At 45.7% G+C, this 27,861-nt stretch overlaps 1 protein-coding gene across 3 annotated transcripts; it reads right to left on the bottom strand.

The window, feature by feature from the left end:
* Window positions 1-47: 47 nt before the first annotated feature.
* On the bottom strand, window positions 48-27,320 carry LOC114870588 (neuronal membrane glycoprotein M6-b-like). Of its 3 annotated transcripts, none has more exons than XM_029175435.2 (7): window positions 27,188-27,320; window positions 7,289-7,475; window positions 6,426-6,585; window positions 5,715-5,883; window positions 3,694-3,767; window positions 3,552-3,617; window positions 48-2,605 (listed from the first exon to the last, which is right to left on the bottom strand). In XM_029175435.2, the coding sequence occupies exons 1-7, from the start codon at window positions 27,189-27,191 to the stop codon at window positions 2,453-2,455; spliced, it is 813 nt and encodes a 270-aa protein (XP_029031268.1). In that variant the 5' UTR covers window positions 27,192-27,320; the 3' UTR covers window positions 48-2,452. The 3 variants fall into 3 exon arrangements, with proteins under 3 accessions (XP_029031268.1, XP_029031259.1, XP_055359556.1); XM_029175426.2 differs by lacking the exon at window positions 27,188-27,320 and adding an exon at window positions 18,065-18,236; XM_055503581.1 differs by lacking the exon at window positions 27,188-27,320 and adding an exon at window positions 16,893-16,935.
* Between the last annotated feature and the right edge of the window lie 541 nt (window positions 27,321-27,861).

Here is a 27,861-nt window from a genome sequence, read left to right as displayed (position 1 = left end):
ATGACTGTAGACACGCAAACTCACATAAGAGGCAGGACACGACTGTGTCACGATAATAAAAAATATCGGTTTTACTAGAGAAGGTTACAAAAATCATCACTATATAGGAGTCATAGAACTATTTCCAACTTAAAAAAGAAAAACCATAATGAAACACCTACAGGGACTACAATGCCATCAAAGTACAATGGAGTTTTCTTTAGAAAAAAAGTGGGGAGGGGAGGTGTGGAGAAGGAGGGGGCAAACACCGCCTACCATAGTTGTCAGTACAATTGACTACACATCACCTGAAAAACTGCGAAGACACAGTCATGTCTCCTTCATGCAAATAACAAGGAAACAACAACACCCTGACACGCATCGTCTTATAGGAAATTGAAGTTTGCCTTTACATCAATCTGGCGGCAAAGCACGTATATTTATCAAACATAACACACATGGCAATATAGTCCTTTTTTATACAGAATAGACAGCTGCACACATGGACAATACTGACATGCTTCATCTCATCAAAGGTCAAAAATGTGTCTTCTTATATGTTTTTTTGAGGGTAAACTTACCAGTGATGATAATATAGAAGATATTTTAAGATTACTAAACAATATCTGATTATAAAATGAATGTATGAAAATTCCTGACTTGTTTTATTCAGAGTGTAAACATCCAAAACAGTCTCTGTGGCTCATATGAGGCATGACGTTCAAAAAATGTAATCAAAAATAAAGAAAAAAAGTGACTTTTCCTCAACTCACGTGTTGATAGGTCACTCACTTGGACAGTCATTGAAAAATAAGCTCAGACAGTTCCATTAAATCATTATTACTGAATCACAAGAAGAATTCAGCTGCCTAAAACTGATAAAACATTAAAAATCTATTTCCTTTTTTTCATGTTTTAAATGTTTACATCACAAGCACCTCCACCCATCATGTCATATCACGGTATCCCTCTCACAACATAGCATTTAAGATGTTACGTTACAATTATTATATCAAATGCAGAACTAGTATTTGAGTGCTAAACACATAATTCAAAGGGTACATTTACAAATATTTGTGGAAAAAAATAATAGAAGAACATGGCAAACCACTGATTGTGTTCCTCCTGTTTTGGGAGAGACATGAATCCAGATGTTTCAGGGCAATTCAGCTATTTACAGGTGAACTTCAAAAAACGAGGAATTTTAGTTCAATTCACACAGGACAGCGTACCAATCCAGGGATGGTAGTGTTAAAATGGCGAGCACTTGGAAAAAGTGCAGGATAAAAGGATAAAAATCTGATTGGTTTGTTACCTGAGGTGTGTGTCTATTTGTGTAAGAAGAATTCTGCTGACGCTGGTGGTGAGTGTAGCAATAATTATGAAGGCTTTTAAAAGAACGGCTTGCATTTGGGAAACTGCTTCAATTATATATTTTTTTATTTTCCCAAGACTTACAGTAGACAAGAATGAGACTGATCTCATGTTGGAGCAGGAAATATCAGCGGCAGCTGTTCAGCCTAAACACTTAAACAGCCTGGCTCTCAGTTAAGCTCCTTAATTAATCACATTTTTGTTCAATTTAAAAGAAAAAGTGTTAAAACTACAAGCTGAGTGTATGTTTTTTCTTTTAAAAACCTTTGCTACACCTCTGATCAGAAGGTAACTTAATATATCGGTGAATGAATAAGCTGTGATCATGAAATGCACAATATTCCTCGAGACTTTTAGGGTTTTCTTTAAGCGAGGGGATTTTCGCTTCCCCTTATGTTTTTGTTTCTTCAATAGTGCAACAATTGTATTTAGTATTAGCAATAAAAAGTTAAAGATGGAGAGAAAAGTAAAGGAAAGAAAAATATGAGCGCAAAAACAAAGAAGATAGATCATAATAGTACCTGGCATACTTTTCAGAGCGTATTAAAAAAACAACAACATTCATACACATTCGCACAATATATTCATATTCATATATATATGCATATAAAACACCAAAAAAACAGAGGAAGTTGGTCGCTGCCTGGCTTCCCTGTGGCTGAAACAGACAGTGAACAATGTTTTTTAGGCTGTTAGGAGCTGTGTATTGAGAGGCTGTGCTGGCTCAGGGCGCGAGGCCATCACAGCCGGGCCACGTTCGTGAACCGCCGCCCAAAAGCACGGGGTAGGAGACACTTCTGAAATGATGTACCATACCTGAGCTCAACCCCGACGGGCGAGCTCACTCGTTTCGAAGCATCTGCCTCCGTCTGGGCCTGCAGCTTCTCCTGAACCTCTATTCTCTGCCCCTCTGGTGTGAGCGCGCACCCACAACTCTTAACAAACATCACGGAGGAGAAGAGGATGGAGAATCAGGAGGTGGGGGCTGAACATGGCCGAGCTTTTCTTTTAACAGAGGGAGGGGGTGGGTGCTGGGTGTGGTGGGGTGGGAGCTGAGGTGGAGAGGAGATGGGTGGTGGCGGAAGAGAATCTCCTGTCCTTATGAGTAGGAGGAGGAGTTCTGGCCCTCCTTAGAGCGCGCCTCAGCCTCCAGGTCCTGGTCGTCCTTGGTCTTGATGTCCTGGTACTCGTGTGTGGTGACGGCGCTCTTCAGATAAGCCCAGTTAGCTGCCAGAATCATCAGGTAGTGGATCTGGAGAAACACAGATGTTCCTTTGTTTGCAATAGGACACAAAGCAACGTGCACTAGAGGACCAGTGCTGTGACACATCCAATACTAAGCTAATGAACGCTGCACGATGCTGCTACATGTGCTTAATACAAAAATGACGAACAGCTGTGTCCTGTTTCTTAGTACAAGTGATGATCATTGGCTAAATAAATGTAAGTCATAAACAACTACCCGCCTACTAAAAATGCCCCTTTGTGCTATTAGTCTCCCACAATGCAATGCACAAAAGAAATGGTAGACCTGCGCACAGCTGGAAAACATTTAAACTAATTGTGAATAATAGTAAAAAAGCTCCATAAATACTTAAGAAAACAACCGATTTTAAAACTCTTCCGAGATCTTTTCAAAGCTGTTTTACCCCCATCCACAATTACAGGTAATGCTTTGCAGCTGCGAGTAAGTCTTTCCACTTTCTGCACAGTGTGGTGATTCACTGAAATCAACTGGTGATCGAGTTCAGTTGCACTTATATGTAGCAGATCTTTAAATGGAAAATCTAATTACAGCAGATTTGAACATTTACATGACACTAAACTATGTTGCTGAAGAATTGATGTGCAAATACGACTTGTCAAAGGTTATTGCATGACAGTAGGCACACAGAGCGAGCGTAATCCGGTTTAACTGTAGCTCTAGTAAGTAAACAGGAAGTAGTAGGTCAAAATACAGTAAACTAATAAACACATTATTATCATTAACAATAAACATAAAACTATGTATGCATTAAAATAGCATTTAAATGTTATGTTATAAGTGGAGTACAGAGCACCTAACACAACATCTGGAAAAGTGCTTACTTAAGCCATAGGATGACATACTCAAAAACGTGAGAGGCGGGGTTGCTGTGGCAACAGATAAGCATGCCATGGCAACAAGCACATTATCAGTGGGATCATGAAAGGCTTACCAATGCGATGACGGTGGCTCCAGCACCAGCTAATGCGACGATGTACAGATGGTAGGACAGGTAGAACTGTGGAATGAAAAGAGAAATTAGCGGAGGATAAAAAAAAAAGTCAAGAAAGCAGGTCAGGTCGGTGCCCTCTCACCTCGCTGGTGTTACAGATCTCTCCCAGAGTAGATCCACAAGCTATTCCCGGCGTGGCGTTCCAGGGAATAATACCTGCATAGAATCAGACAGATGAAACGTCACGGCCTTCTCATCTGAGACAAGAAGCTTTTTGCTCCCCCGAGACTGTATGATGGATAGCATTATGAATCAGGCTTAGATAAAGATTAAAGGAAACAGGGCCGCTGCTGTCCAAGCCTCTGATCCTGTGCTACAGGAAAAATATGGGTCATTATTTTGAATCACTTCTTCACTGTGAAGGCACTTTTAGAGACTTGGTATAGACCTCCTCAGATCTTCAACATACTTGTTTCCTTCTCTTGTATTTTTTATTTTCTACACTTTTTATACTATCGTCTGATTAATACCTATCTGCCTGCAAAGCCATCAGCTGTATACTGTAGCTTGTGAATGACGCTGACAATAATGTGAGCACTGCCAGTTATTGGCGTTAATATTTCAAACCGTACAACTGCCAGTGAAGCATATGTGATCCTCATCCGACTTTGTCAGGGGGCCAGCTGTCCTTCAAATGTGGGTCACATACTGTACATTAGGCCATCGAACAGATATGCAATCACAGGAGGATACTGTGCTGTAATGCTACTCGAATTTGGATTTTGGATTCAAAGCTGAAATCTGGTTCTCAATTATCTAAATGTGTTTTCGACTGTGTCGAGTTTACAAGCCGGCATTTAAAGATGGCGCTAACGTAAACATGAGGCATGGATTTTGTAGGCTGTTCTTTTCTGGCTTCCTTCTATAACCTGCTATCCTGCAGGTAAGCTACATCTGGAAAACAGTGTGAGAAGCACTGGGACCTCCTTTTATGTGCAAACTTAAAAGCTTTTATTGCAGAGGCTAGTTGGCATGTGTGAGCTTTCTTGCCTTGAGCAAGGGAATTTGTCTTAACCTTTGAAGACATGTAACACAGCAGGTGATCTGATCCCGTGTGCTTCGGCTGCAAATCGAAATACACCACGTCTATGCAACATGTTACGCTGGGAAGGAGCTTGTTATTTCATTGGACAGTGTTTTTGCTTATGTTTTCAAAATAGATTTCATTCGAAGAATAGATTTCGAGTCTAAACAGTTTTTATTTAGGTGATTTTAAAGATTCCTGACACAGTTTCTTCAGGAGTGCAGAGCTGTTATTCCTGTTAAACACACTGAGATCTTTGCATACTGTAGCAGGTTTCTAAGGCATCTATATCCCATTTCCCACTGACTGTATAATCAGCTGCTGTTGGGTTTAAATGCTTAGTGAAAGCGCTTTGGTCCGACAGTCCATTGTGTGACTGGCCTGGGCAGCTTTACTGCTTGTGTTGACTGGCCTGCTATTTCATTTTTCTTTTTTTTTGGTTGGTTTACTACCAGACAAAAGAAGCAAAACACAATTGACCTCTAAATATTAAAATAGAACTTAGTATAAAATTGTTCATAATGTATTTGGAGGGATTAATATGTGTGACTTTGACTTCTTTTACTCTGAAAAGATCATAAATGTAAAGTAAGGAGCACTTTTATTTACTTGTAGATTAATTCTTTGGTACTTAATAGAATGAACCTCTTATAAACCTCTATCAAGCTCAAAGATAAAGAAACATGTCAACTGTGTGTAAGCTGACACTCGAAATGAGGCTAAAAAACTGCATTGATTCATGTGCGTCTCTTTGAAAAAGAAATAAAATTAAAAAAAACATTCCAAGGCACACCTGTCCCAGAAGATTTTGAGGCTCTTCTTGCACGTCTCATCTCACTCATCTAATTTAAGTGTAATGAAAGCATGTCACCTTTAATTATATGAGGTGTGCAGAAACAGAGCCGGAGCAAAAATATAAAGAACAGAGTGGCCTTGATGAGTTGAGATCATAGTGGAATACATGGTTGGCAAATGGTTTGGCTATAGAAACCTGCCTCATTGTTTTAAAACTAAGATGGCTCTTGCACTATTGTAACAGTCATACAGAAAATGAGTGTTCTGTATGTGAACCTGCTTACCGTACTGCCTGACGTCCACACAGACTGACCCAGGTGAGGTAAGGTTGGAATCAGGAGACTTCAGGGCAGCGCAGGTATTCCACATGTTGAAGAAGATGAAAACGGGAATCGCCGTGAAGCCGAAGATGGCGAGGAAGATTAGAGCTAGGATGTAGGTCAGGAACATGAACTGTGGAGAGTAGAAACGTGAAAATAAAAGGAAAGATGAAAAATTTGGTCTGTATAATTCTACTAACCTAAAGGCTGAATTGCATTAAAAAATAGGTTAATAATATTCCTTAAAGCCCACCACACACACTCAAAGTCCACTTTTAAGCTGATGTTGCTGGACATCTGCAATTAGAGTAATCAGGCTAGAAAGGACAAACTGTGCTAGAGTTACCCCCAAGGCTCGAGTGGGTTTCTTAGTGCGTGTTGGTGCACATGCTTATCTTCTGCGTTTGTGTGTATTACGTGATTATGGCTCCACAACACTCCCATAGTGACTCTTTGTTGTCAGGGCATAAAGATTTTGTTTTTATTTTTACAAACGCTGTTAAAAAAAATATAGAATTCACATGAAAGGAACAAAATCTCAAGTATAGGCTTTATTTTAAAATGGAACTGGGTCAGTGGGTGTGATGATTTGCAACAGCTGCCAGTGTGTGTGTGTGTGTGTGTGTGTGTGTGTGTGTGTGTTTGTGCGCGTGTGCTGTAGATGTGCAGACGTACGAAGGCGGTGATGCAGCGCCCGCAGACGGTGGTCTTGAAGTCGCTCTGCAGCTCCTTCTTGATGGCGCTGGTGGTGTAAAATCCCTCAGCCAACAGGATGATGGCGTAGACAAAGAAGAAGGAGGCGATACCGTAGATGATGTACTGAAAGATCTGGATACTGGAGATGAAGAACAGAAACAAGGTAATTCTAACATTGCCAGCCTTAAACGACAGCTATTTAAAGTAATTTAAGAAGATTTGTCGCTTTTATTTCACATTATCCACATTAGGAACTTCTTCTATTGCAGCTTGTCACGCAAACCATTTCACATACTGGTTAATGTGAGTCATGTGTGCAATATTTTTACCCAAGTTAAATCAAGACTGATGCAGCTATGGAAGCATAAAAAATATATTTTAAGGGTTTAATTAAAATCTAAATTTATACCAGGGCTTGATAAAATAGTACCAACAGCTATACGCTGGTCAAACCAAGAGTAGGTTAGTGCAGTAGCTGATTACCTTTAGCCTAGTGAGACCAGATGTTCCACATGACCAGAAGCTAATGCCGCTAATGCAGCGGTTTATTGTGGCTAATATTTGCTAACTTTAAGTTGCTAATGTAGTGAAAGTCTAGAGACTGTGCTTAATTGTGGCTAAACATAGACCTAATACAACTACTAGCATATTTTAGCAAATTTATAGCAATAGCAAATTTTATATTGGTATTTCTTCAAACCAATACCTTTTGTTAGCTAAGACGTATATAGTGGCTAATGTTAGCTAGCATTAGCCTTTGGCGCCTAATGGGACCCGAGGTTCGGTGTGGCTAACTTTGTCTAGCTTCAATGACTCCTGTTTCGAGCACACTGGGGACTTACACCAAGGTTAGGGTGGCGTGGTCGCTGGTCACCGTGGAGAAGTGGTTCTCCAGCATGGTCAGGGTGCTGGTCAGCGCCACGTGGCCGCAGCCGCAGAACAGGGCCACACCCGAGAAGCACAGTATGGTGGCCACGAGCGACGCGTAGGGCACCCCGCCCAGACACTTGATGCAGCACTCGAAGCATCCTGCAGGGGGAGACAGAGAGAGACACGACGTAAGGACAGAAGTTTGAAAAATGAGCTGTACCGAGCTGTCACATGGTGACGCTTAATGCAGCCTTTGTTCATGGCTACATGGTGATTACTTGTGCACAAAGCTGAGTGTTGCTACAGCTAAATCTGCAGAAGAACAACGCTTGTTCCTGTCAGGCTTGGGAAGCAGCTGATCGCAGCGTCTTTCACACTTAGCCTGAGCTAACTGAGTGCGGAGCGTTGAATTTTACATGTGAGCTGAGCTACAGTACAGTAAGTGCTCACATCCGCCCCTGCTCCAATCAATGCTCGCTCTCTTTGGTCTTTAACAATTGAAACACCCAGTTATTTCATACTTACAACTAGATTTTATTCAAAGAAACACCTTTTATAATAAATAACTCACTGCACTGTGAAACATTAAAAATGTTTGTGATGTTAAGGTTTATTATCTCTCTTAATAGATTTGTTTTCCATTAGCATCCTGTTTAGTAAATGCGTGGTTGGCGCATCTTGCATCCATTGCAGCCAAGAGGATAAAGAGGCATGAAAAGGAGGGAATATAACACATTGTATTAAGCACGAGAGTTACATCTTATATAATGCCTGTTAAAAATAGCTCCTCCAGCAAAGCAGGAAGTTACTCCGGGAAAAAAAGACAAAATGAACTGTCTTGTGTGTGCCACTTTACTGTTTCCATGACAACCTGCTCCAATTGGCAACCGTGAAGCATTATTATTTCGCGTAGAGAAGTTTGTTGAATCTAAACATGTTTGTAAAGCCTTTAAAAGATGGCATTATAAGTCTTTATGCGCAGCTTTCCAGATACAAGCTCCTGTGACAGCCTCTGCCTCCAAAGTGATAGCGGGCATTAGAGAATAACACACACTTAGTGCCAGTTTTCAGATATGTGATGATGTGTGACAGCTGATCTGACAGAACATTAGAGCCACTCTCACATCCACACAATCAACATGAAACCTAATCGATAAGCTGATGATGGGAGGTGCTATGCCTACAAAGAAAATTAAACACACAAGAACTATGACACTGTATCTTGAAAGATACATATCCTGCTTCTGTACTTCTGTTTTGCACCACTTCTATTTTAATTGAAGCTTGGTGCTGTTACAAGTGTGTGGGTGGCTGGTTTCAGTCCCCTTAAGGCTCAGGGGAATCAATCATTTATAGCTTCACAGCTGAGAGAAAAGTAAAGCTGAACGTGGTGATTCCTATAGTTTGCATCCAGCTGATTAATTTTATGCTACATGTATGTACTGTTTAAAGTACTTGCCCTGATTATATGAGGCCATTAAACTGGTGACTACAGATGTCATGTGTCCTATATTTGGCTATTGTTAGTCTATTAGCCTGAGCCGCTGTAGCCATTACTTAGCAATGTGTCTGCACAACAAGTTAAACGTTAAGTTCTTTAAAGCACAAAATGTTGAGCTTTAAATGGTGAAAGCGTCAACATCAGTGTTCGACGTAGAAAATGAAAAACTCAAGACTTGACTCCAAAGATGCAACTTCTCCTTTCTAAAGAGCAGCGCTACTGATGAAGGGTCTGCGTTGCATAACGCAGGCAAGGCTTGTTGCATAATACATCCAAATCCTATTAATGTTAATGAAGGAAGTGGACTGATGGAGAAGTGGAGCCGATAAGGCAGGATGGCACTAAAATCCTGAGCCGAGAAACGGGCCAGGCCTCAGGGGGCTGCAACAGATTCACAGTTTGATACAATGATGGCCCGGAGGCTGTGGAAAAGCTGCTCTGTGCTCACACTGCATGCTGCTATCAAAGGTCAATCTCAACAGGTAGTTTGATTCTGTTGGTCTTATTCATGCAGAGGAAAGAATAATACTGCTGATCAAATGCTTATTGTGGATGGAGTTTAGTCTTTTTAAATGCAGGACTGGGATCTAAGTTTCATATTACTTCTGCTTCTTGGCTCCTTGCAGCTTCACGGATTAGTTCACGGGTTCCCTTTAAACACTGCGCCGGGCCCTCGTCCCCCCTGGTTGAAGCTATCACCGGGCCCCCATCCGGTCCGCCTGTGGCTATAACTGTTTGTCAGCCTCTGTTTTAAAGTGCGCTAATGGGAAACAGACAGGTCGGAGTGGTCTGCTCCAGCCGGCCCTAATGGAAATCAATGGGCTATTCATTAGAGTAGAATTTAGGTGACACACCGAGGCCGGCCCATCGCTCTCATTTTATACCTCGCTGCATCCCGCTACCTCTGCCTCTGCCCCGCTTGTCGTCTTCTCTGCGCCCTCTTTGAAATATGACTGCCCGCTCACGCTTTACTTACACTGAGCCAGCTGGAGCTAATCGCTGAGACAATATGTTACGCTCCCATTACCATGCTTCATCATTTATCATGCCCACAATCTCAGACCAGGGCGATGCATCAGTTTGTGGGAACGCTTTACGACCTGCCCGTGAAAGTAGTTGAACAATAGTAAAAAACGAATAGAGAATTTGGGGAATGTTTGCATCTTGTCAAGCAACTGAGCAGCCAATGGTTTGGTTGGCAAGAGCTGCGATTAAGAATTTAAATTCCTGCTCGCCTGTGGGACGAAATGAGAGAATGTTCCTCTTCTCACGCTGCAGGCGATGGTAAAGCAAAAAAATTAATATTAACAATGTAAAAAAAGGCTGACACAAGTGAAGATGGTACGAGAGCCAAAAGGAAAGACAGAGGTGAATGGAAGGAAACATCGAGCGAGATCGATAGAAAGCGAGGCAAAGCGAGAGATGAAGGTGGAGCGAGCGAGGAGAACGAGCGAACGTGAAAGCGAAAAGCAGCTCCTGGCCCCGGGGCCGGCGAATAGCAGTTGCCATAGAAACACGTTACCAACGACCCAGTTCAGCAGTAGCTTAGTGCTTCGCCGCCGCTTTGCTCGTCTCACTGTGATGTAGGATGATGTAACTTCAATCACAACCTAAAGACTTGGTGCTACGCGACGGCAGCAGCCATACGTACAACGCAAATAAAACTAAAACAGGATATATTAAGAGGAAGATGAAGCCTGAAGGAGAAAAATGAGAAAATGGAAGGAGGGAAACGCAGAGGAGCTCAATGCATATTCCTCAGCTCATGTCTGTAGGAAGTAGGTCAAACTCATCGTCTTCTATAAGAGAGATGTAAATGCAGGAAAGGTGAGGTTTTGCAGAGCTTCTTTATTTAAACATATGAGCATCCAGTGAATGTGTTAATATGCAGCCAGTCCACACTCATTCATTCATTATTCCGATTTTTCCTTAACATCAGCAGAAGATAATCCGCGCAGGCAAACACAAGCCCCTTTTTTCTTTGTATTCATTTAAACCTTCTTACAGGACAAGAGCGCGCGTTGCGCCCTTTGATCGGATAAATAAGACGTGCCACAGAGCAGACGTGGTGGAGACAGAACTTGTCGCTGATTGGCGACGTCCTTTGTGACTGCGCTCCACTTCGTGTCAATCACCTGCCGCCCACGCCGACAAATGAGCCGTGTTCGCCATGAAAGGAGCCCTCCAATGCATGGCGCCTCGCAAACGCCCTCGGTTTGAGTTTATAGCTTCTCTTTTACATGAACTAGTTTAAATGAAGGTAGGCAAACATGAGCTCCAGCAGATTTTTGCATCCCTGGATAATATTGCCTCGGTTTATGTGCTGTATTTATCTGGCAACGTTCAACTCCCCTCAGTCATGCCTATAATTGAGATTTAAACAAGAACTCAGGGCAGAGGAGAGATTACATGGCCTGTCCTGATGGCTAATGATTTGCCATAAACTGTACAGCCCAGTGGCACTGCATGATTATCACCAACTGTCAGTATGCGTATCTGCCAGCAATAACAGCTTTAATAAGGCTTTTTTTGTGTGTTTCAGTTAGTCTGGACAATTTAAAAGTGGTGCATTCATAATAGGGCAAGGCATTATGGGTAAATTCCCATAAGAGATAAGGAGAAGCTCAGAATAAAAGTAAGGAGATAAAAGGTGTGGGAAAGAGAAAGGGAGATGAAGAAGAACGATGCCAGCCACACAGCTCGGGAAGTTTCTGCTGAGGTGAAGGATAAAAGGCTTTAGGAAATCCTTTTAGATTAAAACTGAATCATTACAAAACTAAGAACCCGTGTGGCTTATTATGCTCAGACTGATTGTAACCCCAATATTCACGCTGTGAAACAGACACAATCATAAAAACACTGGATCAGATTACAGATGTTTCTTTGTCAACTTACTGACAGTACTACTAATAAGAATAAAACCAAGATCCAGGATGCAACTGAATGAAATGTTCACGCTCAAAAAGTGCTCTCTGCAAAAAGAAGTATTTGGATGACAAACATGTTCAGTAATCAAGAGGACGGCAGGTGATGGGATGATGCAACCATCAGCGCTCCCTAACGGAGCTGACCCTAATCTTCTGTTTGGGAGAAACACTTGGCGGGTTTTGCAGCATTATGAAGGCCAAAGGGTTAGCATCTGGCCTGGTAACTGAGCGCCGCGGCTTAAAGGCCCCGCGCCCTGCGTGCTGCTGCTGCCTGATCAATAGTTTCACCCCGCTGATCTGACGACGGGCGCCTCCCGCCATCCCTCTGCGTCCCTGTGGCCAGTCGGGCCGAAGCCTCTCGCAGCTGGGCGACGGACCCAACTCCCAAGACACGCGGCGGACACACTCATCCATGTGAACGTAGAAGAATGCATATATGCACAGATGGGGCACGCATGCGAGAGGATGCTCTGGCACAAACACGCAGAGGCAGAGATGTACAAGCTGCTCAGCTGCTGCAAATGACAATCAGCAGTTTTGCATCTGAGCTCAGCTTCGATCACCTGCAGGCCCTAACAAAAATGCTCTTTTTTCTGACTTCTACTAGGTTTTCACACAGCTTCTTTGAGAGCTGACTAGCTGTAGGGTGCACTAGATGAGTGGAGGCAGGCGATCAGCTGACCGCTCGCTCTTGTCTCTGATCTCCTCCCATTCAGAGGCAGCATCACCTGCCCTGAGCTGCCGCCGGCCGACTCGCGGGAGTGCAGCGCGCGCTATTAGTTGGAGTCTTGTTCCACCAAAATGTAAAATGGCGCCTCTAGCCAGAAGTGCCTTAACATTGAACTGAATTACTCAGCGGTTACGCAACCAACTTGGCTAATGTCACTTTCCCTGAGACCTCAAAGGAGTTGGTCGCCCTCCCTGGGCCCTGCAGCTCTGCTCCACCTCCTCCCCACGCGATTATGAAGACTCAATTTCCAGAAGCCACAGGGACTCGATAAACGGGTGCGTGAGAGTGTAACGACCGACCACATAGTCAGCTTCCTTCATAAGTATTATTTTTTTTAGTATTATTAGTCAAAACAAAGATGATGTCACTTCTTATCTTTACCACAGTCATTCATCAGTGTCATCCGTGGCTAACGATGACGAGGGCGTTTTATGGGCTGTGTGGGAAAGCAGCAGATTGGGCATCGGTGGGTGATGGAGGACGGCCAGAGGAGGTTGGCATTCCTCAGGAACAGGACATGCTGCGCCAACCTGCCGCTCGCTGCTATTCATACACCCACCCAAGACTGCGGTTCAGACGCGGGCGACGCTTCATCTCAGGTTGTTTGCAGAACTTTACTCATCTTTTGTGGAGTCATCGACTTTGTCTCCACAAACTCTAACCGCAAATAATACATAATTTTGCACAATATCACACAGGTGGTCGAATCAGGGTAAATTTAAAACACAGTCACCAAAGACAAAAATTAGGAACTGACATATGCCAAGATTCTTGGGCAACTTCAAATATTATAGATAATGCTCTAATTTTGCACATTTTCAAAATGGGGAATAAAACAAAAAGACTGCTTCCTTACTGTGATTTCCGCTGAGCAGTCAGTTTTTTAAGGTGAAGATTTATTTTAAGGTATTTTCCCCAGTGCCTCTGCATTTATGCAGGCAATAAGTAGGAGAAGTAGAATAAGCTTTGTCTTGTGAATATGCAGGCAGAACATTCTCATCTTAAATATAAATGTGCAGGGACTGAGGGAGCTGACTACGAACAAAGCAGCAAGCGCACGGTCTCGCCCACATGTGTGCAAATAAAAATAGCATTTTCCTCAGTGCAAGTAAAGAACCAACAGACATTCCCCTTAACCACTCTTGGTCATTGACACGTAAACAAATAGAGGCACACAGGCCGACACTTACACACACACTGACACACACACACACACACACGTATCCAGATGGAGGCTGACAGCATGCTACGGGCAAATGGCTTAAAAAGAGGAACACATGAGCCTCTCCCTGTGTGACGGCTTTCACATGCTCCCACAACCTCACACACCTCCAGGGAGGGAAGAGCATAAGCAAAGGGTGTGTGTGTGTGTGTGTGTGTGTGTGTGTGTGTGTGTGTGTGTGTGTGTGTGTGTGTGTGAGAGAGAGAGAGAGAGAGAGAGAGAGTGATAGGCAGGAAAATCAGGACAGGAGAGAAGAAAGAGAAAAGAATGAGTGACGGTTAATTTTCCACGAGTCCATCCATCCGACAGTGCAGATTTGTAATTGCACAGCAGGCATGAAAAGGCAGAATCATAAGTGTCATTAAGTTAAAAAAAGCATGCATCATTTCATTTTAGCAAGGAAAAATCTCTCCTATTGTTTTTGGTTTAAGACTTTGTCTTAAGAAAACATTTTTTAGGCAGTTGATTTGTTTGGTGCTGTGGAACCTGGCGTCGACTTCAGGGCTCCACCTGAGCCACCGGAGTCACACCTGAGTCTAACCAGGGAAAATTAACCGATTCAATAGAAGCAAGTTGATGCTTGCATGTTTGTGAGAGACTAACAAAGCTGCAGCACACACAGATACTTAGACTCGCTGGAAAATGTCCTATTCAGTTACTGAGCAATGTCCAAACACTGGACTGAAGTGTGTGAATGTGTGTTTGGTTCTGCAAGCAGTCAGATGACGGTCGTCGTGGATACCGTGCAGCTCTGCCACTGTCGAAGCCATAGGGGTTCAATATTTGCAGGCTAAGTCACGAGATGAACACATTTCATGTTACACTGGTGTAGCTTTGCTTAAACACGTGCACGGGGCTCAATTCAAAATGAAGCAGGAGTCACAGAGTGTTGGTTTGCTGTGCTTTTAGGATTCTGGCACGTTTAGAGCAGGAGTCTGGGCTCAAACTGTCCTGGAGGTCTGACTGTTTACTGCAGCAGCAATAATCCCAACGCTTGACGCTTGGTCTGCACTGAGGTTAAGAATGCAGGGACAGGAGCTTGTCCAATATTTATCTGTAACACAAACCAAATGTCAGCGCCGACGGGGCCGCGCGTCGGCCTCCTCTCGCGACGCCCCGCTCCACTTGATGATCATCACACACAAGTTGGCCTTTAGATTCGCAGCCTGAGCCCGTACGTGCTGCAGCTTTCCCTCCTTTGACCTCCGTCTATCTGCAAAGTACTTCACCTGCACAGTCTGTTCCTGGGCGTTATCTCACACTTTCAGTTGACATGAATTAGTGAAAAGACTAGGAAATCCTAAACATGTACGCGATAAAATGTAATCTAGACCTGGATCTCTAACAGTTTCATATTTTATCATAATGAGGTGTGTGGTATAAATCTTTCCCATGATGCTGATGCTGCAGTCCTTCCTTTCATTGTTATTCATGCATCATACATCTTTCTGGGGGGCAAACGGCATGTGCTGCTCCAGCTCTGCCCTTCTGCGTGGCGAATCCAGTAAAACATGCACCCCTCCAGACGGTGATGTAATCCCTTACAGTTCGGATCCGGACATCATAATCGAGCACTGTGAGCCTGTGCTGCGTTATGTAAGAGTGGGCGCCGACACACAAACGAGGAAGAAAGGTGTGCGCGCAGCGCAACGGAGGCCGGGCAGACGCCGGAACGCTCTCAGGGCCACTTTGAACCATTTAAAGCTGCTTTTAAGAACCGCATTAACGATAAAAATAAAAATGTCACACAGGAGGCGTTCTATAATCAAACTGTCTCATGCTAATGAAATCAGGCTTAATTGTACCTCAGAGAGTGCGGCTGATGTGTCATCGTCTGAATACTGAGCTCAGTGTAGCTCTGCAAGATTAGAGATTATAGGAAGCACTCAAGCAAAGACATCAATCCGTGCCCAACACCACCTCCACCACCTCCACCAGCGGCACCCGCTCCTCCAGATTATGAGCCAGACCTCCGTTGTGCTGCATTTATTTCTTCGTTTGTAATTAGGCTCAGCTCAGTGTTGTGCAGAGACATGACGGAGGTGCAATCAAGAGCCGCGTTTACCATAATTAAGGAAGCTCAAAGATAATCTAAACCATGAGGTAAATCAGCCGACTGCTGCTTTCAGCCTTAAAGGATGAGACCAAGCAAGCAACGTGTCAAAAGCACCTAGGAACCTTGGCATTTCATTGATTCTATCTCGTTATATCCCACTTCTAAACCCGCCGACATCTGCTTTGCGAGTCAGAAAGTGCGTTTCCGAAGCGGCAGCGTTGGCACGCGCCAACACAAGCTCCTTAGACGGCAGCGCTCTCCTCCTTGTCCACTGTAAATCTGCAGCTTCTTAATGGAGGCCGTAAGCTGATGGTCCCATTCCAGATGTGGACGGCTCACGCACAAATAATTACACGGACACACGGGCCGCGGCCCAAGCCACTCTGCTTTGGCTCTGCTCTGTTTGTTGTGTTACACAACATCACACCTGGAAGGTGGCCCAGGCTGCAGCAGCTGGACCGCGTGGAACCAGGGCGACAGAGGGTTAATCGCACAACTTTCCTCAAGGTCTCCAAACACAGACTCTGTCAAATGAAGTTGTATAATAGAGGCTCCCGTTGGACTGCGCGTAGCTGCGCGCCTCGGGAGACGATGATGTAATGGCTTTCTGAAGCGCCACTGTTGAGGGACACCCCACTCGCCGTACGTCACAAACTGAGTGTGGCTGTGACGGGTCAAAGAGGTGCTGCAAGGACTCGGAGCCACGCTGACGTCACCGCATCAGCATCAACCGACTGTGTGCAAATGATCCTGACGATGATGATTCATCTGAGAAGTCGCTTACAAATACGCCCACATTTGCACAAGTGATCATTTTGAATATTGTGTCTAAACCTCTTATGGCGTTTTAGATTAATAATTCATTCAGTTATGATGACGCCAGGAATCACTTTAATTACAGATTTTAGAGCATGTGGACGTGAAGTGAGTGCAGCGGTGAAACAGAGGGAACAGCAGGTGTTGCTGCATATGAGTGTTTTCACCGCAAAGCCCCGCAGGTGCAGGGACGCGTATCAAGGCTGAACATCAGGCCAGCTGCAGCGCTGCCCCGACTAATGCAGTCAGTGAATATCAAAGTCATTATTATTATTGCACCGTGGTCATCATTTCTTTATTGCTACATCCACAACACACACACACCTGTGGCGGAGACGGGGCTCATCTCCATAACGGACGCATCAAACCGGAGCTGTGAATAAATCGGTCATTCATATTAATGCGGATCAATAAACAAGATGTCGGCGATTAACCGCCTGCTCTCAAAAGCCACTTCACCGCCGACGCCGCTTCCTCCACGGCGAGAGATGCGATTTTACTACCGAGGCGAAAACAAATCCGTCACATCCACTCTGCACGCGCGCCGAGACCTCCGACGCACGGACACGCCTACACAACACACAACACACGGTGTGCGCGCGGCAACAGCAACAGTTTGCCTCGTTCGGACACAATCGAAGGCATTCGGCGTTTCTAGAACACAATATTAGTCACAGGCTTCATGTGGTTTATTTGTTTTGCAAATACACCTGTCATTTGGCTTCACTGGCCGTTTTGGACATTCAGAGCGACGCTGTGGGATTTAAACGACGCTTTGTGTCGCTGGATCCAATATAGCGTGTGTTACAAAGCCACAGTTGAATGGACGCCCCGCAACAGCCGACATGAGTGAGTGACGGGTTGTGACTGATGGTCACGGACGAGCCTCTGCGTCAAGTGGCGCCGGACTGTTCCTTTTGCAGCCTCCCGATCGCTGCGGTCACGCAACGCGCGGGCTTCACGCACCGACGCCATCGACTAATCCCGCTGCCGACGGATCAAACGGCGGGATATGCGGCGACGGCGACGGCGGCAGCGGCGGCTCCACACCTGGCGGAAAACAACGCAGGCGCGCGCGGAGCGCGGCGCGCGGCCGTTCATCAGCCGCTCATTAGGCAGAAATAAGCCCACGGTGGTGCGGCAGCAAATTAGCATTAATACACGCTCCATAAAACCAGACCGCGCACCTTCTACAACATCCTCCCGCCCACTCTCTCGTTCTGTCGCCATCAGTGTCCAAATCCATCAGAACGCGCGGAATGAGCGAGAAAAAAAACGCCAAATTGCGCGGAGGATTGTGGGAATAATCTCGGCCATCTGCGCCCTCGAGACCGTTATTGTTGCCCGAATCGGCCCCAAATAGGTGAGGAGGCCAATGGAAGCGCACCGCTATTGTGTCGCGCGCGAGCAAGAAGCCATTGCAACTGGGTTAAACCGTCGAGGCTGGCGCAGACGCCGATGGAAAGAGGAGAAGACGCAAGTGCCGTTGCGTTTACCTTTGCTCTCCTGCCCCTCGTCCTGAGTCTCCTCCGCGTTGGACTCCATGGCCGGCTTTGTCCCATCCATTATTTTAGAGGAATATAGTCTCCTTGTGGCAATTGTACCTTACAGTGTGTGGATGGTGGATCCTCTTCTGGTGACTTGATGCTCTCTCTCTCTGTCGCTCTCTCTCTCTCTGCCTCCCTCGCACACACCCTCCCTCTCCCCGTTTCTCTCCCTCGCTCTCTCTCGCTCGCTCTCTCTCTCTCTCTCTCCCTGTAAGAGCTTAGCGCTGTCTCTATGTATATTAACAATCCAGTTTCTAGATGCATAGGCGCTGTCAGATTTGATTTATTTCGCACATGCGGATTAGCTGCCCACGAATGTCAGATAAGGCTTCTGGCTCCCAAAACCATGGCGCAAATGAGGCTGATGGTGTTATGTGCTTATAAATGATGAGACGGTTGCCTTTTGCTTATTTGCTTTAAACCCTGAGCGTTTGTTTCACCAGTGTTTCCTCCCGATTGTTTCAAATTTGCAGGTATTCATTATATTAAGACAAAATGTGCAGAAGATGTAAATATGCAAACTCATGGGTAGCCATGCGTGCATGGATACACACACACACACACACACACACACACACACACACACACACACACACACACACACACACACACACACACACACAACCACACACTCTCACCGCCCCCTCTCCATCTGGTGATTTGAGAGTGAAACAGAGTCAGAGAGAAGAAGAGAGGGATGAAGAGAGAAAGAAGGAGATCTAGTGTGTGAGATAAGAAAGAAGTGAGAATGTGTGAGAGGCCGAGAAAAGGCTGACTGTGGCTTTTGAGTTTTGTTCCACATCAAACGAGTCTGAACCAATTTTGATCTAGGAATAAAAAACGTATCCACCATATTTTAGGAAGACAATCAGCACCGTAACTCCCCAAAGTACAGAAATGTGTTTGTGTATGATGGGTTCCGAATCATGACAAGATCCAACACTGATGCTGCCAAGACGTGAATCCCACTGGAACAAAGAGAACACGCACGCATACACACACACACACGCACGCACGCACGCACGCACGCACACACACACGCACGCACGCACGCACGCACGCACGCACACACACACACACACACACACACACACACACACTGCTGCTCACTGCCCATCTCCATCTATTGATACCTGATTTTGTGCTCCTTGGTTGTGGAAAAACAACTGTACCTGACTTGATTCGAGTTTCGATTGGCTCACTTTTAAACCAATCAGATCCCCTCCACTGATGACCAGCCATGTGCTTTGTTTATTTACAGTGGGGTCTTTTGTCTGCCTCCGAGAGTGATGATTGGCTTAGAGCGAGATCCCGAAACCCAATGAGAAGTCAAATGAGGTGAGAGATGATTAGAAGTGGGTGTGGTGTGTTTACCAGAGGCATGGTGGTGGTGGTGGTGGAGGGGGGGGGTCTTGGCTACCTCCCATCATTTACCCTATTTTCTAATAATAAACACATCCTCAAACAATGGGACACCATCTGTCCCGAATCCTCTTAAATAAGGCTTTAATTCAAGCCCACGTGGCCTTGTTTCAGACAAATATGAGCCCGTGGAACAGTCGAGGAAATCCCCACCCTCCTCACCCCTCCCACGCTGCAGACAAAGGTGGTGGCAGCACCCCTCCATGCGTCCAGCAAAACACCAGACAACAGAACAGCTACCACGGCATTAAATGGACCCATTTACCCCAAGGGCTGAAATTAACACCCTCTCCATCAGCGCCATATGCTGGTGAATAACAGGGTCACCATCACACTGACTCCTGACATTTGAAAGCCTCTCTGATGCCGAGCTGTGAGGAAACCTGAGCCACTGCACGAGTGAGTGTGTCTGTGAGGTTCAAACCTGTGACCCCAATGGTGTTTTGTTTATGATGCAGTATTATTTGAAAATGTCAACGTGTAAAACACACCCAGATATTTATTTATATGCAAAAGTTATGGACCTGTTCATATCTAACAGGTTAGTGTAAGATCTAGAATGAACCCTCAGACTACAGACTTCCTGAGAGTCAAGTATGGAAACATGTGACGATACACACCATCTGCTCCCCACCTGATGGAAAGCAGCCATGCATGGAGGCCATGATTCATACCTCAGCTTTGCACACAATTATCTGTTATGTACAATATTCACACGGCCATCAAAGGCACAGTGTTGAATGTAAAGCAGGTTGGGAAGACAAAAATCACCTGTTCACCACCGCTGGCTTCGTATTTTCTCCCATATGGAAATCATCCTGAGGTCATATGATTCACGCTGCAGCAGCAGATGTGTAAATACTGGACCATGTAGAACCAGGGACAGAAACAGACTGAGGAAATGTTTCTGAAACCACAACCACATGTGGTAAATATGTGTCGTTACTCCTTTGGATTCGTCCGTTTGCCTTGAACTCAACACAAAAACACACACAAACACGTTTACGTGAACTGTAAACTGTCGGTTCCCATAATCCCCTCTGGGTCACACAGATTAAGGTCTTGTCCAGCAGATGAGATACAGTGCTCGCTGGCAGTCTTCACCATCACAACATCTCACACACACACAAATGCAGAAAGTCTTATAGATCCTACCAAGAAAAATGCAACACAACAAGTCAGAATCTCAAGAAGCAACTCGCTACACAACAACAACCTAATGTACATTAAAAGAAAGAACAGCTTAACATGAAAGGACTGCATCAACATACTATTCAGAAATAAATACTGGACCCGTTGGAGTCTCTAATGTCCACCTGCTGGAAACATCAGGGCCAGTAGGAGTCTTCATTGGACACAGTGGACATGTTATGGCAATTTGTCTGAAGGTTGTTAAGAGATTTCAGTCTGGAGAGAGTGACACGGCTCCACACGGCATATTGCATCAATTCAATTTAATGTATGGACGCAGAGATTTGTAGGAAGAGAAATTATTTGGCTTTGTGTGGCTTATGGTGTGTGTGTGTGTGTGTGTGTGTGTCAGGTTTGTGGATTCATAGATAATCCCCTTCAGACATAATGACTACGCCTGTGCAGAGTGTATTATACAGACATGAGCAGTAATAAAGCCGGGTTTATCGTAGACAGAGGACAGAGGCAGTTCACCGACCATAAATCCATGTACGCGGGCCGTGGAGCCGAGCTTGTGTGCCACTGCTTAAAGCGCTGTCACATTTTAAAGCCTTATGTTGCGAGTTGACACATGCACCAGCTGACTTGGCTGAATCACGCGTCGTCTTGAGCGATATTCAGCCAGCTGAGCTTCAGAGGAGCCGCGGAAACTTTTTAACGTCCTCCATTAAAGGCAGAGCCGCTCCGACGGCCGTCTGCTCTTATAATAGCGAGACGGAGACGAGGACGGGGAGCCCGAGCGGGGTAACGAGGCCGTCGTCTGCAGATGAAGCAGTGGAGGAGGAACAAAAGGACGACAGCAGCGTCCGGACGCTTCTGCGAAGATCATCGTAATTGGCTTTAAATTCAACTCGGGCTTCAAAGATTTTATCTTCAAGCTGAGACTCTTGATGGTCACATCCTCCACACGAGAGTAGTCTGATCTCAGAGTGATACTGCTGTTGCCATGGAGACGCATAACACGACCCGGAGGCTGCATTGATTCAGATCTTGTTGCGATGCTCAGTTCCTAGAAAACTTCTCATGTGGTCTTGTACCAGTGCGAATCTGCTGACGGCAAATGAAAAGAGAGGCTGACGAAAACTAAATCCTGTTACTGAAACATCCGTAAAACAATTTGCGGTCCTACAGCCGCTCTGCTAAGGGCTACGGCCGCTGACGCGCTGCCAGCGTGTTTAAAGCGTGTCGTGATGCTGCACTGGTGTAAACAACGTCCTGCGTGGACTGGACCGGGAGCTGCGGGTCGTGTGGGGGTCAACGCGACCGTCGGCGCCTTCGTCTCCAGCCTCCTCTGCCTCCGCGGCCTCGCTCGCAGCCACGCGTTGACCTCTGAGCCGTGCTCCGACACGCTGATCGCAGCCATTATGCTGCTCCTTGGTGAAGCGCTGGCACTAAGCGAGCTCTGGTCCCGGAGGTCGCCCTCGCTGTGACTTACTGCACCGCCTCTGCTGACCCGCGCCTCAGGAGACCACAGCGCTGCCCAGAGGTGCCTGTGTGCGTCTGATACAGGCCTGCGTGTCACTGGGAATGAGATGAAGAACAACGGGAGCGAGGACGACGTCGGACCTGCTGTTTTCATTTTATAGCCCAGTAAAAGCAGGCTGATGCTTCAGCCTAGGTTCATGTTAAGGGGCTTGTGCGCAGACAGCAGCGTGTTCCACCTGAACTCACCGGGAAGCGTCTTTGCAGACACTGCGTTCTCGCCTACGGTGCCCGGTGCGTCTGCGCATGTGTGTGTGCTCATCGGAGTACGTGCATGTGTGTCCAGATCGGGGCCCTTAATCTGTGGTGGTGATGACCCAGTTTCGCCCCCCGCCCTCAGCTGTTGGTCGCCAAGGAGACGCTTCCCTCTCATCCCTCAACGGAACCGTCTGATGCTCACAGAGGTTAATCCATCTCAAACACACTCAGACCCAGTGTATCTGAAGACACCGGCACAAGGACAAAGTGTTCTTTGAAATGAAGTCTTATCAGGACTTTTAGAGGAACACGCAGAGCAGATTGTCCTTCCTTTAATCCTGTTCTCTGTATCGCAGGCTAAAACAGAAAGCAGGTGCAATGCATGGTCGACTTCAATGCAAATAGATGCAAAATATTCAGCCAATGGTTCAAACGTGGTCATTTGCACAATGTGAAATGATTTGTGGAGCATTTAGCAGACTAAGGCAGCAAAGGGTGTGTTCTGGCCTTCAGCTCACACTCTCGCTCTCTCTCGCTCGCTCTCTCTCTCTCTCTCTCTCTCTCTCTCTCTCTCTCTCTCTCTCTCTCCCACTCACGCCTGACTGAACACCCACTCTTTACTGGAGCAGAAATCAAATCAAAGTGAGAGAATCTCTCGATATATCTTGCTTTATTCACGATATGTGACACCCGTCAGAACGGCTTAACCTACACACACCTTCACAAGAACACGCACACGCCCACAGAACCCCCCGCCCCCACCCCCACCCACCCCAGCGGCAATTTAGCCAACGAGCTGATAATCCCGCTGGCCCAGATTTGGTCCACAGTCTGCTCCTCATGATGTTACGTTGTCATCGTCATCACAGCAATTACACACCCCACCTCAACCACGAACACACAACCCCCCCACCCCCCCATCGCCAAAGCTTCCTGAGTCATGTGACTCTGGAGCTACTGCACCTGTGACCTACTGTACCGAACTGCCGCACACGCCAGCAGCAATGTGGGATAAGAGCCGCTTCCATTTACAGCACACAAGCACAGTGTGAGTCACTGTGTGGAGGATATGGAAAACAGGGTGGGCTCATCATCATCATCATCACCATCACTGCAGAGGTGGGAGTGTGGTGAGGGAGAATCGCTATCCTTGGCTGTCTGATGCTCAGGCCTATATATTTATGCTGCGTCTATATATTGTCTGTGTGGGCTCGTGTGTTCACATGCACGGCTGTTCGCATGTGCCGAGATTTGAAACGATGCCCCTGCCTCTGAGCTTTGTGCGTTGCCGCGTCGCCATGGCAACAGGTCCTCTTGACGATAACCGGTTTCAACACATCAGAGTAGCCGTTGGGCTGAGTTTAAAATGACAGGGAAGAGACAAGTGGAGCCAGAGTATGAAAGCAAATGTGAGGCTTGGGAGGTGGGTGAAGAAAACACATGTTTGAAATGCTACTGGAGAAAAATGTTCAATTTAAACATCATGAAAGAGATCATGTGGTCCACAACCACAAACTAAGAATGTTAACAGATATAAGTCTATCTGTATTTCACAGCTGCGAACAGTCCCCTCATCAGCATCAACACCTCCGCAGACAGACTCTTCACACAGCCTGACTTTACCTTTTGAGCATGATAGAAAAGAATTATTAAAAACAAAGAAAAGTTATTAAATGTGTTGATGAGCCATAGTTGAATCATGTGCATCTGCTTTAACTATCCATGAACTCTAAAACATGACTGAAGTCCTGTGAGAAATGTCAAACTCACAGTTTAAAGATTATTATATTATATCATTTTCAAATTTGAAAACAATGTGTAGAAGTGGAAATTTGCAATTGTTTTCCATGTCTAAGTGAGTTTAGGGGGAGGGGGGGTGGTAGTTCGGTCATGTGAGGATTTACACCAGATACATTTTTAACCTAACGTGGATGTGGTGAGTTCTTCCCAGAGGTCAGGCTAGTCCTCATATTTTTGTGTCTAATTATTCTCCTGTGAACTTTTGTGTTTGTGTGTGATCAATCGTAAGTGTTGCTGACAGCGCTGACCTTCAGCCTGGAGGAGATGGACAGTACAAAATGGTGGGAGCTGTCATTGCTTTCCAACACGAGCCGCGTTAGACCTCACAGCTTTCATAATTCAGGTCAGAACGAGCCGCATGAAACGACGCATCCAAATAAACTGGTCAACCTGTGTGCAGCTGTGTGCAGCTGTGTGCAGCTGTGTGCGCTGCAGCCACTGTGTGTGTAGACACAGTCTCAGCTGTGCATTCAGCTCGCCAGCTCTAGTGATTGACTAACTTGTCCATCCACAGCCACTTATTTTAAGTAGACGCTTTGCTGAGCAACATTCTGGCATCTGGCCACATTTTCTTCCCATTCGCCTGCATTAGAATTCAGTCAGCGTCTCCACTTCCTCATATCTGCCTTCACTTACAGTACCTACTCCACATCAGCCCAGCTCTGCGTGGCAGCTAATTCCAAATTTACCAAATGTCGGCCTTAATTAGACTCTCATGGCGGAACCATCAACAGTTGAGCCACTGCTTACATAATGTAACACATTTAGATAGTTTGGAAAGGGCTGCTCCTGAATCAGCTGTGTGACTGAACAAGCAGCTCTCATGTCTTCATAATTAACGCCGAAAAATCAACACTTGTTAATGAAGACAAACTGTGGATTAAATTGTGGAGAGAAGTTACAAGGTTGTTAAAGACCGAAGTGGAATAATTTGAATATGTCTTATCTGGTTTTGTGACCAATTCAGCATGTTAAAGAAAAACACTGTACAGTGTTAAAAGCATTGATGGAAAAGTTCAGTGACTAAAACCAGAAGAAACAGTATTCACACAATGTTCTTCCCCAGACTGTCATTCTGCAGCAGTTTAAGTGTTGGTGTCGAGTTGCTCTAATCAGGTCAGTGAATCGTTCCACTTTCTCTTTTTCCAGATGACTGATCATTTTTTCCTTCAGAATAAAACAATCTGCAGCCTTTGAAGTGTGTCTGCTTGATGGCTGCTACGTTCTGCGGATCAGCGCGTTGCAAATCCACAGGAGAGGATGCGAGGGGGGTACGAGTTTCCGCGCGGAGAAGAACTGCAGCAGCAAAACAAAAAGAAAAGAGGGAGAGCACAAAGAGCAAATTCAGGAACGAGGACAGGAGAGGAGGAGGAGGAGGGGGGGGCAGGGAGGTAATGGAAGGAATAATGATAAAGACAATGAGCGGCGAGATGATGAGAGGAGCAGATGAACATGAAACTGGGATGATGATGCTGATGCTGATAAGACCCAAGCATTCTGGGAAAACAAGAGGCACGAAGGAACTGCTGAACGACAGGAAGCTCACGATGGCTTCCAGCAGAAAAATGGCTCCAGCTCCCCGTCGCAGTAAATCATGTCACTTGCTTACATCCTGTCTGTTCTCAACTTCTCACTGGCTCGGAGGCGATAAACAGGGCTGCCGCCTTATTGGAAACAGATGTTGTGAATGGGGAGAGAGAGAGAGACAAAGGAGCACAGAGGTGCAGAGAAGTTGGTAGCGTTCGGGACGCGGCGTTAATGGGATCGGACTGGTTTCAGGCCAGCCTCCAGTAAAGCACACACAGCGCTGAACTGTGGCCAACGCATTCTGGTCTGCACGGCTCCCCGGACAAATTGGAAACCAAATGAGGCGATCGCGTCCACAGCCACGGTCCGCGTGCCGCCGCCTGTGCCGTGGAAGGAATGCCTGTTACAGCTCAGCTGCAGAGGCTGTGATGAGATTCGCATCTGAAGCCTCACTGCTGGTCTGCGCTAATGCATTATCACTCTAACTGCTGGGAGATCACAGAGGCCTCGGTTTGAGCACGACATTCGGCCGAACAAACCAAGCATCACAACCCAACGCGGGGTTATTTTTAAATCGCCCAGCATCTTATCAGCGCCAGGGTCGATTTGCATTTATTCTTATTTAGTCAAATGATGAATGCCAGTTTAAAGTGACAACACATACAGAACACACAGATGACGGTATGCTGTAAAGCACCGCATCTCACGCACGTTTAAACTAATAACCCCATTCACTGTGACTGTATCATCATGTATGTCTATTGTTCATGTTCAAGCTGAGAAGCTCCGTCGCCAACAAAGAAACATGCCAAACGCTGCGCTCTGTGCAGCTCTCAGCCGTCGCACACAGCAGCGACTCTGCTGAAGCCTGAATAATCCACAGTGGGGAAATGGATCATTCCCACTTAATCCAATCAACATCAACTCTCACATGAGGAGCTGGCAGCGAGTCCTCGTTGGAACACAGGTAATCTCATAGTTACCGAGCAACAAGAAGATCGTCTTTGTTCAGCACTTTTAATGCTGGACAAAGTTACACTCAGTGGCACATTTTGAAATAACATGTGATTCCTTTATGATACACATCCAAAGTTTAGTGACATAAGAACCATGAACAAAGTAATAAAACACAGCGGTACCAGTAGTGAACGTACAGCAGCATATTCTCCTGAAACGCGTGGATTTGGGCTCCTACTGGAGCGACAATGTGAAGGTTAATGACGTCATATTAGACGAAGTAAGTTACACTGTGGAGGTTTTGCGCTCAACCCGATGAGCGCACGTGCAAATTAGCCCGACGATAAGCGTCCGGCATCACACGCAGCGCACGCGACCTAAAAGATCCCCGCAGAAAAGGCAGCATGCGCAAAAGAAAGAAGCAAAACTAATCTGATCGGTTCTGCGAGAGAACGGCACGAACGCGGACAGACACGGAGACGAGGGTTCACCTACCCATGTTGGAGCTGCTGTGGAAGACGGCCCTGAGACGAACGGAGAGAAGAGCCCCAGATGTGGTCCACAGGTTGTTTGAAGGGGGGCAGCAGGAAAACAACTGGACGTCCCGTTCAGGAACGGGCGGGTGCGGGTGACGTCACGGCCGCAGGCTCCGTTAATCCAAACACCCGCACGTGTCTTTATCGGATGTCCATGTCGTACGAAAATATCACTTAGACCGAATGTTTCATTCATTATTTCTTCATAAACAAAAATATGTTAGCAATTTTTTACCATATACTGAGTTTGTTTCCACAGTAGTGTGCAGTACACATTTTTAATAGATTATAAAATAACAGCACATCTATACATTAGGCCCTTGTATGCAGTGATGCCTATTTTATGTTCTATTTTATAGTCTCAGCTATAGTGTATTGCTGTTATCTTTTATATTTAAAATATGACCATGTTGTAATCATCATCGTCATGATAATTTAATTCATTACAAGTGGTTTCAATCTTGGAAAATAACATTGTCCAAAGAAGGCCCAGTTTATGTGTTGGCGGCTCCTGCAGCAATTGAACTCCCCCATAAACTGCTCAGATGGCTCCACCAATTTATATAAAAGAAGACGCACAGTATTTCCCTCTAAATGGCTGTAGGCTTAAGTAAAAAAGCAAGTAAATTCAGT

This window comes from Betta splendens, chromosome 2, assembly GCF_900634795.4.
Source record: "Betta splendens chromosome 2, fBetSpl5.4, whole genome shotgun sequence".
Lineage (NCBI taxonomy): Eukaryota > Metazoa > Chordata > Actinopteri > Anabantiformes > Osphronemidae > Betta > Betta splendens.
Note: the sequence above shows the minus strand (reverse complement) of the source record. Positions and strands in the feature narration are given on the sequence as shown.